At 34.8% G+C, this 15,221-nt stretch overlaps 1 protein-coding gene across 2 annotated transcripts in view; it reads right to left on the reverse strand.

Annotated features, from left to right (window-relative positions):
- Nucleotides 1-15,221, reverse strand: part of EBAG9 (estrogen receptor binding site associated antigen 9) — a 34,761-nt gene that overhangs the window by 4,934 nt on the left and 14,606 nt on the right. For both annotated transcript variants that reach the window (XM_006161698.3, XM_006161696.3), the window contains 4 exons: nucleotides 12,608-12,705; nucleotides 8,114-8,192; nucleotides 5,460-5,618; nucleotides 2,537-2,644 (listed from right to left, as the gene is read on the reverse strand). In XM_006161698.3, the coding sequence (XP_006161760.1) occupies nucleotides 2,537-2,644; nucleotides 5,460-5,618; nucleotides 8,114-8,192; nucleotides 12,608-12,690 (429 nt within the window). In that variant the 5' untranslated portion in view covers nucleotides 12,691-12,705. The remainder of the gene's footprint in view (nucleotides 1-2,536; nucleotides 2,645-5,459; nucleotides 5,619-8,113; nucleotides 8,193-12,607; nucleotides 12,706-15,221) is intronic.

The raw sequence follows: 15,221 nt of genomic DNA on the forward strand, positions 1-15,221 counted from the left end.
GGCAAAACAATTTGGGCCCGGTTATGCCTAGAACTGAGGAGTTCCTCGTGACGCATGGTTTTCACTGTTAACAATCCTGGCCAAGTCTAGCTTTCTTTCTATTTTATGTTTACAACACTCTTTTATTCTAAATTTTCTTCTTTTAGTTTGATGGAATACTTTTTCTATTTCTCTCTCTTTTGAGGAAGGGATAGGGTTGGAGAGAAAGTGATCAACTGATTCCAGACTGAAGTAGAAATGTCTGACTGCATTAATCTATGCTGAAGAGAGCTGCACACAGCTGAGGTTTCCAAACGAATATAGTCATCTTCATTACGCATACATATTTTAGAGAATATTTTTCAGTGGTACTTACTGTGTCAATCTGAGGGAAAAATGACAAATCAGGAAAAGTTTATCTTTTATCAGAATATTTCTTCTATATAACGCTTCCTCTTCCCTGTCCTACTTACCTAAAATAATCAGGATGATCACTACATTCCACTATTCCTAAAGCCAAGTCATGGAAAGTTCACTTCCCCCCAAATAAAACCAATGAAAATGGTCATTTTGAGATGTTTACTTAGATGCAGAAGCGATTTTGTATATAAAGCAACTGGCACCATTTAAAAAGAGAAAGTGAAACTACTCAACCATTTATAAAAGGATTGTATGTAATCCTTTAGTACAGATGCCCTTCTACATTAAAAAAGTTGTAAAGAATAAGATGGACAGATCTGCCTATCAAAAACACCCAAACCAAATTATAAATCCAACAACAAACTGAAAAAGGTCAAAAGATGACAGAAAAAAGTTAATATCCTTGGCATAAAAAGAGCTCTTCCAACAATACAAATAGTGAATTCCAGAAGGAAAAAAACAATGCAGTTTAATCTGTAGACTTAAAGGGAGGTATTTTTGGTGTTGAGAACAAAGCGTAGAAGGTTACCATTCTCTCCTATGCAATGCCCCTTTGTTTTGTTTGCTTGGGAGAAAAATACATGGACAGAGCATTGGAGACATTCCTCACCTACACTACTTACACACCCAACTCTGCCTGTGGCTATACATTTAGACCTTCACAATAAACTATATTAGTATTAGATAACATAATTACAGTTAGGTGGCAAACATTATTCATTACCTAGGTAAGATAGAACTACTTTACCAACATGGATTGGATCAAACACATGAATCAAGTTTGAAACTGAGAAATAGAAAATTTAAAAATTAAACATCATGATGCTCTATTATTTAGATTTATCTATTCTATTTTATGCTAATATAGGATCATGTACCTGTAGAGGAGTTACCAATATTTCAGTAATTACATTTACATATGTAGTAATTTATTTAATAGTCTCCCTACTATGAAGCGTTTTTCTGAAGTGAGGACTTTGCCTATTCAATTTACTTAGCAGTGGATCATTAGCACCTACACTGGGGTCTAGTATTAATAGCAACAAGTGATGATGACAAAATTAAAAACATACATAAATATGGGTCCCCTGGGGAGAGGAGCCTGAAAAGCACTTGTGCAGTTTAAACAAGTAAAATAGAGTGCAGACAGATAGATGTGGCATTAAACACAATTTATCCACAAATATTCCTTTCTTCAAGAGTTAGTTTAATAACTCTCCCTCTGTATGTGGGCTACAATTTAGTGACAAGTTTCTAATAAATTAATGTGGAAGTGACAGTATATAACTTAAAGGAACATGCCACAGAAAGTCATTATCTCTCTGTCTCTATCTTTCTGGCAAGTGCACGTGCCCTATAGCAAAAACCTCTCCAAAAACAAAACAAAACAAAACAAAAAAAAAGAACAAACAAAATAATCCAAAGCTGATTCTAATACGGTAAGGTTGAGAATCCTAGCCATTTTATCTATTTCATTACTTTTTCCTTTAAAAAGTTTGAGTCAAACTCATATTAAGTCATATCACCCATTAAAGGTAAATCTACCAGAAAAATGATTTGTAACTCATTTTTTTTTTTTGGAGAGATTTTTGCTATAGGGCTTGTGAACTCGCCAGAGAGACAGAGAGACAGAAAGTGAGAAATCACCCCCCAGGGGGGATGGCCACGCTGCAATCCCTTCTCCTCTCGGGATCTTGGGTGCACACACACACGTGCCCAGCATGAGTTTAAGCCACTGGGTCCAGGACTAGAATCATGGTCGACTATATGGGAGACCAGCAACATAGCCATTATGCTAACTGTTGGTCCCTATAACTCATTTTAAATAACCTGCTATTAATGTTAATTTCCTTCTTTAGTGGTAATCTCTCTGAAGTTCATATTTTTCAATATTTTATCCCTCTTTCATGTATACAATGGAATCATGATCTTACGTATCTGATGTAACTGATAATCTCATGAAAGTTTAGGACTGGTAAAACTCCAAATGAACTCTCAAACTGCTAATACTATTTCAAAATTACAAAAATAAATAAACAAATAAATAATACATTCAATTCATTTATATTTTCCCCTTCTTCTCTATAGAAAACAGAAATATAACCAAGTCAATGCCAAAATTCATTAACATACTTACAGACTGATGAATAAAAGGCATGTCTTGTGTAGCAGCTAATCTACTAGAGAAACCTGTGCTGCCATCTGGGATGCCAAAATTTAATGGTTCTCTCTTCTTAATAACAATCTGAAAGATTAATTGAAATAGAATTATAGGGATAGTCTACATGTCACTGTACAAAAACAGATGAATCACCAAAGTACCCTGTGATTACTTAAAATATGTTCATCTTTTTTTAATTTATAATGTAAAAACTGAAAAAATGCAGAGTACCAAAATTCCCAGGCAATTGTCATTCAAATCAGTTACATATAAGAAATTTTGTATTTCACTTTTTTTTATTATTATTATTGTGTTTTTGCTATAGGGCATATGTGCTTTCCACAGAGACAGAGAGAGAGAGAGGGAAAGTAAGAAATCACTGTCTAGTGGGGGATGGCCATGTCACAATCCCTTCTTCTTCATTCTCCTCTCAGGAGTTTGGGGATACTTGCACAAGGACCTGAAGTGTTTTTCAAGTCACTGGTCCAGGACTTGAACCAGGAAGTTAGCCATGTGGGATACAGTGCCTTAACTACTATGCCACCTATTGGCCCCTGTATTTTATTTCTTTAAAAAATAATAAACTTGCAACACCTTTCTTTTTTCCCTATTTTCTCTAGACATCCAAAATATAATTAGTCACATTTTATTACTTTATTAAATAATAACATGTATCGTATCACGCCAAAGGTATAACCCTTGGTATGCAGGGTATCTATGAATATGTTAACTCTTTCAGGTCAGTCATATTAAAATACATTTGATATTTTGTAGTTCTCTCTATAAGCATTTGCATTCTAATTATTTAGTAAAGCATTACTGCAATATGCTTCCACAGAACAAGGTATCCAGCAACGGAGAAACTTGGTTAAGGAACCCTTAAAAAAATACACAATTTGGGACCAGTAGATGATGTAACGGTTATGTCGCTGGACTCCCAGGTAATCGACTGTGGTTCAAGCACTGGACCCAGTGGTTTAAAACTCACACTGGGCTCATGTGCTTAAGAACCCAAAATCCAGAGAGGAAAATGGAGGAGAAGAGATTGCAGCATGACCATCCCGCCTGGGGGGTTATTTCTTGCTCTCTCTCTCTCTGTCTCCCTCTGTCTCTCTGGTGAGTGAGTGCACATACCCTATGGCAAAAATCTCTCTTAAAAACAATACACAATATAGTGCTTTTGGGGATTGGGATATTTGGACAACCTGACAAAATGAAATGTGTTATCAACCTAGATAATGTAAAAAAATAAATGTACAGCTGAAATTAATTGAGAGGTAGAAGAGGATGAAGAACTATGTATTAGGAAGTGTGAAGTAAGTAATGGCCTCATTTTATAATGCATATATAAAGGAAATATTCTCTATGTTTGACCAAATAAGAAATGGAGCCTAAAGTGTGCTTTTTTGAAACAGGAGAGTGACTGGTAAGGCAGACTGGAATGATATCATTACAATTCTGGAAGGGTAATAAATGTGAAAAGGGTAATAGGAAATAAATCCTCATTTTCCACAGTATGGTATCAATGGACAGGATCTGTGACTAGTAAATCAAGGAAAAGCAATATAAGCATCTTATATATAGAAATGATGGCAAACATTAGAACACCAAACAGAAAAGTTACTGATGACTGCTTCTGGGAAGTAGAGCTGCTAAGACAATGAGGCAAAGTCTGTCGCTTCTCATTATCAGCCCTTCTACACTGTTTGATTAAAAATAAAGTACAAGTACTATTTTTCTTTCTTTCTTTCTTTCTTTCTTTCTTTTTTTTTTTTTTTTTTTTTTTTTTTTTAAGGTTTTTGCCATAGTGCACATGCACTCACCAGAGAAGGACAAAAACAGGAAGAGGGAAAGTGAGAAATCATTCCCTGGGGTGTGTGTGTGTGTGGTCATGCTGCAATTCTTTCTCCTCTACCTTCGTCTTCGGGTTTTGGGCAAGCGTTCACATGCACCCACAGCGAGTTTTAAGCCGTCAGGTCTGGGACTCAAACTGTGGTGGCCCATGTGGAAGTACAATGCTCCAATCACCATGCCACCTGCTGACCCATATATGTACTATTTTGATAAAAAGGAAAACAGGGGCTGGCTGGTGGTACAGCAGAAACACAACAATTTGCTATGCTGAAATCACATGGGAAGGTCCCAGGTTCACATCTTGAGGTCTCCATATGCAAGTCAACTATGCATACGTGTGTCTAAGTCTATCTGTGTTGGTTGAGGCTGGATCATGGCAAGAAGCTCTTTTTCGGGGTACTTATTTATCTCTCTTCATCTCTCTATGTTTCATAGAATAAATAAATAAATAAAATAAATATTAAGAAAAATAATCCAAACTAAGAAAGGAAAATACTCAGTCATTGTGCTTTTTCCAATAATTCCTAGCATCTGTAAGTGAACTTCCATATTCACCTTAAAAGGGGTTAAAGAATGGATGACTAACACGAACCATAACTAAGTTCTCAGATTCCTGCAATAGTTTTATAATGGTTATAAACAATAGAAACTATTTGTCAGTTTGAAGATATCACTAAACTATGAACTTATTAGAACTGTTATCTTATTCAGCTTCGTATACATAGCAGAGACCGGAGTATAGAATCTGACATATAGAATTTCAGTAAACCTTCACTATACTTTTATAAGACTCGGGGTACAACTTATTAGATCTATGTCTAGGTAACTTGAATATATAAAATCCTGATTTAAAATAACAGAAAAAATTAGAAATTCATAATAAGAAATAGATGGTATAATAAATACCAACTATACTGTGTAACTTTTAAATTTTTTTCTATTTTATTTTGTCATTTCTTATTTATAATTAATTATAAATGCTATCTAATTTTAACTACAGGAGTATGATAATTCAATCACAAAATACACAAATTTGTTCACATACTTTCTGAGTTTTCCTTATAGTTGGTGTCATGTCCTTGAAATAGTCAGGTTCCAGTTGTTCCAAAGCATTCTGTTGTGTTGCCACATTTCCATTCCCTCCTTCAATCTTTACACTTGTGGGTGCATCTTCATCCCAAGAAGTCCACTCTTCAACATCTGTCTACATTTAACAAATCAACACCTTTTGACATATTATCTAATGAACATCTATCTCATTAACTATTTATTAGAAAAATGGGCTTTCTAAACATTAGTTCTCAAACTTATGTTGTTTTTGCCATTGGGCACATGTGCTCGCCTAAGAGAGACAGAAAGAGGGAAAGTAACACATCACTCTCCCTGCACCAGGGTGGGGAGAGGCCACACAACAATCCCTTCTCCTCTATTCTCTTCTTGGGGTTTTAGACATGCACACACATGCGCTCTGTGTGATTTTCAAGATGCTGGGTCCGAGACTAGAATAGTTATTGGCCACAGGGGAATCCAGCACCTTAACCATCATGCCAGCTGCTGACTCCAAGTGCCCAAACTTTTTTTGACTAACAGGAATATATACATTTTATATCACATAACCAAAGTTATCAAAAGTTAAAGAAATACTTTTACTTATATATTTTGTTCTGTTCTATTTTATCCTATACTGTCCATTACAAAACAAAAACAAAAACAAAGTATAATAAAGCAATGCTTTGAAAACTGGTTGACATTAGAACTAGAAGCCCAGAGGAAAGGGACTAGAACTTTTCACCTAAGCCTAAACAGACCGATTGTCTAATTTAACAAAAAACAACATTATCCACAGAATTTAAATAAGAGTCTTAAAACATAATATTAAAATGTTAATGAAACAATCCAGAATTATTTAGCATACAAAGAATCAATAAACCTCAATTAAACGGAAAAATTTGATAGATGCCAACCCTGAGATGATAAGTTTAAGACATTTTTAAAAAAATATTGCTTTAAAAAAACAACAAAATATAAACAAAAACAAACCAAAAAATAGCTTTGTAACAGCTACTATAAAAATGCTCCAGCAAGCAACAGCAAACACTTAAAAAATGGGGAGAACAAAACAGAAGATGATATCCAACAAACAAAAAATAAAATGAGCCAAATAGAAATGTTATAACTAAAAAATATAACAGCAACAAAAATACTGACTACCAAATAGATTTTACTAAACTACAGTAAATGGTCTATAACCCAACTTGAAATGCACTGTCCTGTAACACTTTATCTTTTCAAAAAAAAATTACCTGCTTTGGAACTGATGAATAATCAACTGTAGTTGGCAACGTTATTTGGTCTCCACTTAACTTCCGTCCTCTGCCAGATCTAAAACAAAAATTTAAAATATAATTTGAAGAACTACTAAAATAAACATGAGTAAAAAGTATTATGGACTATAATTTAAAACTTGCAAAACAAAATCTGTCAACTTTGAAATTACTGCTTATTAAGGTGAAAAGAAAATGTATAAATCAGACACCTTGTGAATGTTTTTAAAAATCCTAGAACAACACACAGCTGCTGTTTGGCAGAGGACTCAGAATTATAAACAAACCCAGAAGGACCATAAAGCAAGAAAAAAAAAATTCTATATAGTTATCTACCTCAACCACACTCTAGAAATGCTGAGATTCTATAGGTCAAACTCTGGGACCATGATATTTTTAACCAGGATGGCTTAGCTTTTTTATGTTTCACAAACTGAATTTTTTTTTTTTTGGTAACATAAACTAATAAACTATTAAAAAGTTTGAAAGTCACTGGGTTGAACTAAACTGTAACAGTCTTAAGGACTCATAGGAAAAGAATAACATAGAACAGCGTGTACTATACCACGATGGTAGAGAATGTGATACATGGAACCTGTAAAGCACGGCTTTCAAAGTTATTTCTCTTGACTCCAAGTGCCCAAACTTTTTTTGACTAACAGGAATATATACATTTTATATCACATAACCAAAGTTATCAAAAGTTAAAGAAATACTTTTACTTATATATTTTGTTCTGTTCTATTTTATCCTATACTGTCCATTACAAAACAAAAACAAAAACAAAGTATAATAAAGCAATGCTTTGAAAACTGGTTGACATTAGAACTAGAAGCCCAGAGGAAAGGGACTAGAACTTTTCACCTAAGCCTAAACAGACCGATTGTCTAATTTAACAAAAAACAACATTATCCACAGAATTTAAATAAGAGTCTTAAAACATAATATTAAAATGTTAATGAAACAATCCAGAATTATTTAGCATACAAAGAATCAATAAACCTCAATTAAACGGAAAAATTTGATAGATGCCAACCCTGAGATGATGAGTTTAAGACATTTTTAAAAAAATATTGCTTTAAAAAAACAACAAAATATAAACAAAAACAAACCAAAAAATAGCTTTGTAACAGCTACTATAAAAATGCTCCAGCAAGCAACAGCAAACACTTAAAAAATGGGGAGAACAAAACAGAAGATGATATCCAACAAACAAAAAATAAAATGAGCCAAATAGAAATGTTATAACTAAAAAATATAACAGCAACAAAAATACTGACTACCAAATAGATTTTACTAAACTACAGTAAATGGTCTATAACCCAACTTGAAATGCACTGTCCTGTAACACTTTATCTTTTCAAAAAAAAATTACCTGCTTTGGAACTGATGAATAATCAACTGTAGTTGGCAACGTTATTTGGTCTCCACTTAACTTCCGTCCTCTGCCAGATCTAAAACAAAAATTTAAAATATAATTTGAAGAACTACTAAAATAAACATGAGTAAAAAGTATTATGGACTATAATTTAAAACTTGCAAAACAAAATCTGTCAACTTTGAAATTACTGCTTATTAAGGTGAAAAGAAAATGTATAAATCAGACACCTTGTGAATGTTTTTAAAAATCCTAGAACAACACACAGCTGCTGTTTGGCAGAGGACTCAGAATTATAAACAAACCCAGAAGGACCATAAAGCAAGAAAAAAAAAATTCTATATAGTTATCTACCTCAACCACACTCTAGAAATGCTGAGATTCTATAGGTCAAACTCTGGGACCATGATATTTTTAACCAGGATGGCTTAGCTTTTTTATGTTTCACAAACTGAATTTTTTTTTTTTTGGTAACATAAACTAATAAACTATTAAAAAGTTTGAAAGTCACTGGGTTGAACTAAACTGTAACAGTCTTAAGGACTCATAGGAAAAGAATAACATAGAACAGCGTGTACTATACCACGATGGTAGAGAATGTGATACATGGAACCTGTAAAGCACGGCTTTCAAAGTTATTTCTCTAGAGTCTATGGAATCTGCTAACTTCTTATAACATTCTCATCTGCAAAATGCAGGTATTCAAACTTGCTTTTGAAGGGTTGTGAGGAATTAAGTAACATATTTAAAGTACCTAGATAGTGCCTGCTACATAGCAAAAATTTAAAGAACGGTTAAAATTCTTTTAATTAAAGAACTCCAAGTATTAAAAATGATTAGTCATTTACTTCATTTCAAATAATCTATACAGCATCTACTTAGAGCTAATTGGTAAAGTCAGGTATTTTTATTACTAGATTCTAAGTATTTTGTTGAAAGAATAAACATAAAATTATTATAGGACCAGCCCTGTGGTGTAGCAATTAAACGAGTACAGGGAACCAGATTCCATATGGCTGACTGATTCGAAGCCCAGCCCTGGTCACTTGAAAAACATGCCAAGTGTAACTATGTTCAGAATCCTGATGGGATAGAGAAATAGAAGAAAAAAAAATATGACCACGCCCCATTAGGGAGTGTGCTGTCACTCTCTCTGGTAAGCACACATGACCTCTGATAATTACAAAAAAAGGGGAAAGTGTTACAGTATATTACAAAACTTACAACACTGGACCTAGGCTCCTTCTGATACCTACGATCACTTTATACTAACAAACAGTCACTTTTCATTAAAACTGAACGTTATCAATCCCAAATATGGTTACGTTGATAATAGTAAGTTACCGTGACAATAGGAATAGCCTTAATATTTTTTAAATCAAACATAATTTCTTACTCAAAAAGCAATCATAGTCAACAGAAATCTTAGCAAAGACATATGCAAAAAAGTCTAAAAATTCATCAGCACTATTAACTACTTCTTTTAACCTCCTAGTTTTAGCAATTAGTACCCATTTTTATCTTGCTTTATCTACTAAATAACTAGCAATTCCTTCTCATTCTCTGATGAACATTTGGTTCCCTATTTTCTTCTATAATACTTTCCAAATCCTGTCCTCTTGCATGATTTCAACAGTCAATCATCTAAATTGTCTATTTCTTTCTTGAGCTGTCCTCCTCCAGTGATCATTTCTACTCTGTTTCACCCAGCTGTTTTCACCTGTAATGCATATATATATATCCACACCATTTTACTTACAACAGTAAATTCAATGACACTTATTTTTGAGTTTTGACAGCTATCAAAGGGACGTTTAACTAGATACTACATTTCCTAGCTTTCTTGTAGCTAGGTGGCTATAAGACTAAGCTCTGGACAGTAAACTATAAACAGAATTGTGTTTAACTTCTAAAATACATCCACTAAAAGATAGCTCTCCATTGCCCTCCATTTCCTCTTTTACCCTGCCCCACTCCCACAGTGTGAATAATTTTCTATACAGTACTCCAAGGTCAAAAGATACCTCACAGTCCCTTGATTACATAGTTAGGACCAAATAACTTTAAAAAAAAAAAAAAAGTGAATTCATTTATTTTTTCCATGAGAGAGAAGGACAGAAATAGGGAGAGAAAAACAAAGACAAATAGACAGCACCCCTAACAGGGTTCTGATGGTACAATCTACTCCCAGCCTTCAGCCAGCCCTGGGCCTGGGCAATGCATGCCTGGAATACTCAGGGAGGTCTCCAGACTTGAACTGGGAAATTTCTCATAGGACTGCCTCACGGAATGTCACGTTTTACCATGCCACTGTCTCGACCCTACTTATGTATCTTACCTGCTTAATAACCATTTGAAAATTTTTAGACTATTTAATTTTAATTATTATTATTTTTAAATTTGCTATAGGGCACATGTGCTCACCAGAAGTACAGAGAGAAAGAGAGGGAAAGTGAGAAAACAAGCTGCCAGGTCCAGGAATTTAAACCTGGTCAGCCATGTGGGAATCCAGTGCCTTAACCACCACGCTTGCTGACCCCCACAAAAATATTTTTATAGTGATATTTTTATTTCTTTCTTAAATAACCAGAATTACTTACTAATGAAAAATGGTGTCTATTACTCACTATACAACTTGTCAAGCCTTAGAATCAGATTAGACATCCCACCCTCATTTTCTGTTCTATGTTAATTTTGGTACAGTACTTGCTTTTAATTATAATCTAAAATCCTGGTCTTGCAAAGATGTATCTCCAGAAATATAAGTCAACAAAAATTTGCCTCAAACATTCAAGAAATAATCAAGAAGAATACTGTAGACCCTAATGTTGCAAATGTCAACTACCTCGAGTTGAGTATTATTGGTACAGTATTCAAAGGATGCTGACTATCACTATAACTGTTTTTCACTGGGAATTTTAAAATATCCTATGGCAGAGCTAGCAGGTGGTATGGTGGTTAAGGTACCAGACTCCCACATGGCCCACTGTGGATCAAGTCCCAAATTCAGCTGGTTGAAAAATATGCAGGGTATATATGAGTGTACGCCCAAAAATCCCAAGAGGAGAGACTAGAGGAGAAGGGATTGGAGCATGTCCATCCTCCCTTTGCAGGGGAGTGTGCAGTGATTTCTCACTTTCCCTTTCTCTGTCCCTCTCTGGTAAATGCATGTGTCCTATGGCAAAAACCTACAAGCAAAATAATCCTATGGCTCTTTGTGAATTTCATCCAAAGGCCTGAGTGGCTCAGCACATATGGCTCTTCAGTATAGTCATGTGACAAGATGGAAGGAATGAGTCTATAGAAGACTTACTAAAGCAGAACGACTTACCTATCCTGGACTAACTGCACATTTTAGAATCAAAGTGAAGAGACAGAAAAAATAAGGCCAGCCCTATAGCAGAGCAGTTCAGAACTACACAGAAGCAGCTGGATCCTCCATGGCTGACCAGGATACAAATCTCAGCCCAGCAGCTTGAAAATATGCCAAGCACACAGGCAAGCAGGAACCTGACAGACTAAAGAACTGGAAGATAAAGGGTTGCAGTGTGATCGGCCCCACTGGGGATGATTTCTTTCTCACTGTCTCTTTCTCTCATGTTTGCCTACATGCTCTGTGGCATGGAGAAAAGTGAAACAAATAATATTCATATTGTGGTATAGACAGAACTACCTATGCCTAATTTTACCTAATCGCCTTAAAACATTCTGATAATGAAACAACTATATACATAAAAGCTCTATGATGGGGCCAGCAAGTGGTGCAGTGGTTAAGATGCTGGATTCCACATGACCAACTCTATGGTTTGAGTCATAGATCCAGTGGCTTGATAATCATGCTGGGCACATGTGTCAGCATGCCCAAAATCCTAAGAGGAGAATGGAGGAGAAGGGATTGTGATGTGGCCAACCCTCATGGAGGGTGATTTCTCACTTTCTCTCTTTCTTTGTCTCTCTGGCAAGCACATATATCCTATAGGAAAATCGAAAAAAATGAAAACAAAAAAAACTCCATGATGATCATAATAATGAAGGTTGGTTGCTTTCTTTTGAAATTCTGTAATATTAAGGATGTAAGAATTTCAAAGAAACAGGCCCACCCAATGTCACACAGTGGTTATGCAAGTGCCCTGAAAAGATGGAAGCCATAGGGCTAACCACAGGCTTAGATCCCTGCATTAGCCCAAAACACATAAGGTACATGTGTACATGGGCGCTCATGATCTAGAGGACTAGAGAAAGGAATCATGGTATGATAAGACCCTATTGATGGTGTACCTTTCTTTCTCATGTGTACACGTGCACTATCATTAAAAAACAAAAAGTCCAAACAGGAACAACTGAGCGTCTACTTTCTAAAGTATAAAATGAAACATTTAAAAAATGCTAGGAATTTATAAGTGAGTACTAGATTCAAGATATTTAGCTTAAATATAATCTGTTCTATTTCAAAGAAATAAACAGGTAGGTTTGAATATAAAATTTATTTACCTGCATATTAATCTCTTTAGGAATGAGAATACTGTTGCTAGGCAGGTACAAACTTTAAATAACCGAAACTGTGTGATGGCCATGGTGGGAATCAAAACCTGTGGAAAAAGGCACACACACACAAAGGCATTAAATTGATTTTGTAAGCCATATTCCTATTCTGAAATCATGCAGCAAAGTCCTGTTATGCACCAAGAAAAATTTGACATACAGAGTCTTCGGGAAAGTCATGACGCGTTTTTGCATAGAAAAATGCAGGAAAGTAGATCGTGACTTTCCCGGTGACCTAATATTCTTACTTTCTCTAGAAACTACAAATATAACACCAAACCTAAAAATTAAAATGTGAATAATATTAACAACTCAGGAAACTAGATTTTTAAAGAGCTTTCAATATTCACAAGAAAAAAATGTTCTGAGTTGTTTTTGGAAAACAGCTTTAATAAAACTATTTAATGCAAAATTATTTATGATAAAATCAAAAAAGTATAAAACAATACATACTGAATTATTTTGTACTTTTTGAAGTGTGAACTGAGCACTATTCAAAATATTTTAAACATTCAAACTTCTAGATAAATTTTATTATACCCATGTCATGGATGAGGAAATTGAATAAAGTAACTTGCCTAAAATCACATAGCTAGTAAGCTGGAAATAACCACAGAGCTCATCTAGTCCAGTGGTACATAAGTCTAGAAATCCATTAAAGAAATATTGGTACCTTGGCCTATCCTTAGTAAGTCAATTAAATCATACTCACATTCCAAGTCCAGTTACAGTCAGTAAGCCACAAAAGAGATGAAAAACTACTCAATGAAAAGACAGCAGAAACAAGAAGAGAAAAACGAGACAAAAGCAACAAACTGAAAACAAATTGAAAGATAAGATGATAGACTTTAATCTTAGCAATAACACATTGAATACAATTTGTCTAACATACCATTTAAAGCCAAAGATTGTAAGATTTAACTTAAAAAGACCCCACCCATTATATGATACCTACAAGAAATGCATTTAAAGATAAAGCCACAAGTAAGTGAGAAGTAAAAGGATAGAGAAAATTATATATATATATATACTATGTTAACACTAATTAAAAGAATGTTAAAGGACTATTTCAACATCATACAGATTTTAGAGAACACAGTATTACTAAGTATAAAAGTGGTCATTGCATGATGACAAGAGGATCAATTAATCAAAAGTACCTAACAATCCAAAACATCTTATCTCTAATATTAAAAGTTTGCCAAGTACCATAAATGACAAAATGACATTATTGGAGTCTACAGATATTGAAAGAACATTAAGGAAATACCAGGAACAACTTTATGCCTATATTTGATAAGTGAGATGCCTTTAGGTGAGATGAAATGGAAAAATCCCCTTGAAAGATCCAAATAATCAAAGTACAACAAAAAGAAAACAGATAACCTGAAAATCTTATTTATTAAGGAAATTGAATTTTTAGTTAAAAATTTTCAAGGCCCAGCCAGAAGGTGGTGTAGTGGTTAACAAGCGGGACTCCTACATGGCTGACCGTGGTTTGAGTCCTGGACACACTGGCTTGAAACTCACACTGGGCACGTGTGTGTGTGTGCGCGCGCGTGCGCACACACCCAAAATCCCAAGAGAGGAATGGAGGAGAAGGGATTGCAGCCTGGCCAACTGCCCCAATCAGCAACTACCTACATTTCAGTTAAAAATGGCCCTTTTCAGGGATTTCGACCACCAAAGACAAGACCCTCTGCATAGACTTCACCCTCCTGCTCCCCAGTCTAGCTAGGAGCCAGGAAAAAAACATATAATCCATCAGATGACCAGAAACAACCACAGAGGCACAAGAAATATGAGAAATGAACAAAATCTCTCTCCTCTAATGGAAAAGAATAACTCCTCTTCCTCCACAAATACAAAGGAACTCATGAATGTCATGTAAAGAATTTAAAATATTCATAGTGACAAAGCTAACAGAGAAGCAAGAGAATAGAGACAATGAACTCCAGAAGATGCAGGAGAAAGGAGGTGAGGAAGTTCTTGCATGAGCTGAAAAAGGAGATACACATCATAAAAAAGAATCAAATGGAATCATTTGAGAAGAAGGTTGTAATACAGGAAATCAAAACTTTTGTTGAAAGTATCAAGAGCAGATTAGACCATAAAGAAGATGGAATCTTAGATGAATCAGAACTTCTGACCTAGAAAAATTCACCAAAAGCAAAAACAATGAAAAAAAAAATAAGAATACTATACGAGAAATACTGGAAAGCGTTAAGTGCCCAAACATCCGAATAATTGGTATCCCACAAGGACAAGTTCTACTAGATACTATTAAACGCCCAAACATCTGGATCATCAGTATCCCTGAAGGTGAAGAGACTAATAAGGACGATAATGTATTCCATGAAATCCTGGAAGACGACTTTCCAAACCTAGAGAGACACCCAAGCAGATCTTCCCCAAGGCATATCACAGTCAGATTGACCAAAACCATAGACAGAGATAAGATACTAAAATTGGCAAGAGAGAAACATCAAGTTACTTTCAAAGGATATCCCATTAGGCTACCACTGGACTGTTCATTGGAAACAATCCAAATAAGGAAAAAATG

This window comes from Tupaia chinensis, unplaced genomic scaffold (genome assembly GCF_000334495.1).
Source record: "Tupaia chinensis unplaced genomic scaffold, TupChi_1.0 Scaffold138854_1, whole genome shotgun sequence".
NCBI classification, from domain to species: Eukaryota; Metazoa; Chordata; class Mammalia; order Scandentia; family Tupaiidae; genus Tupaia; species Tupaia belangeri.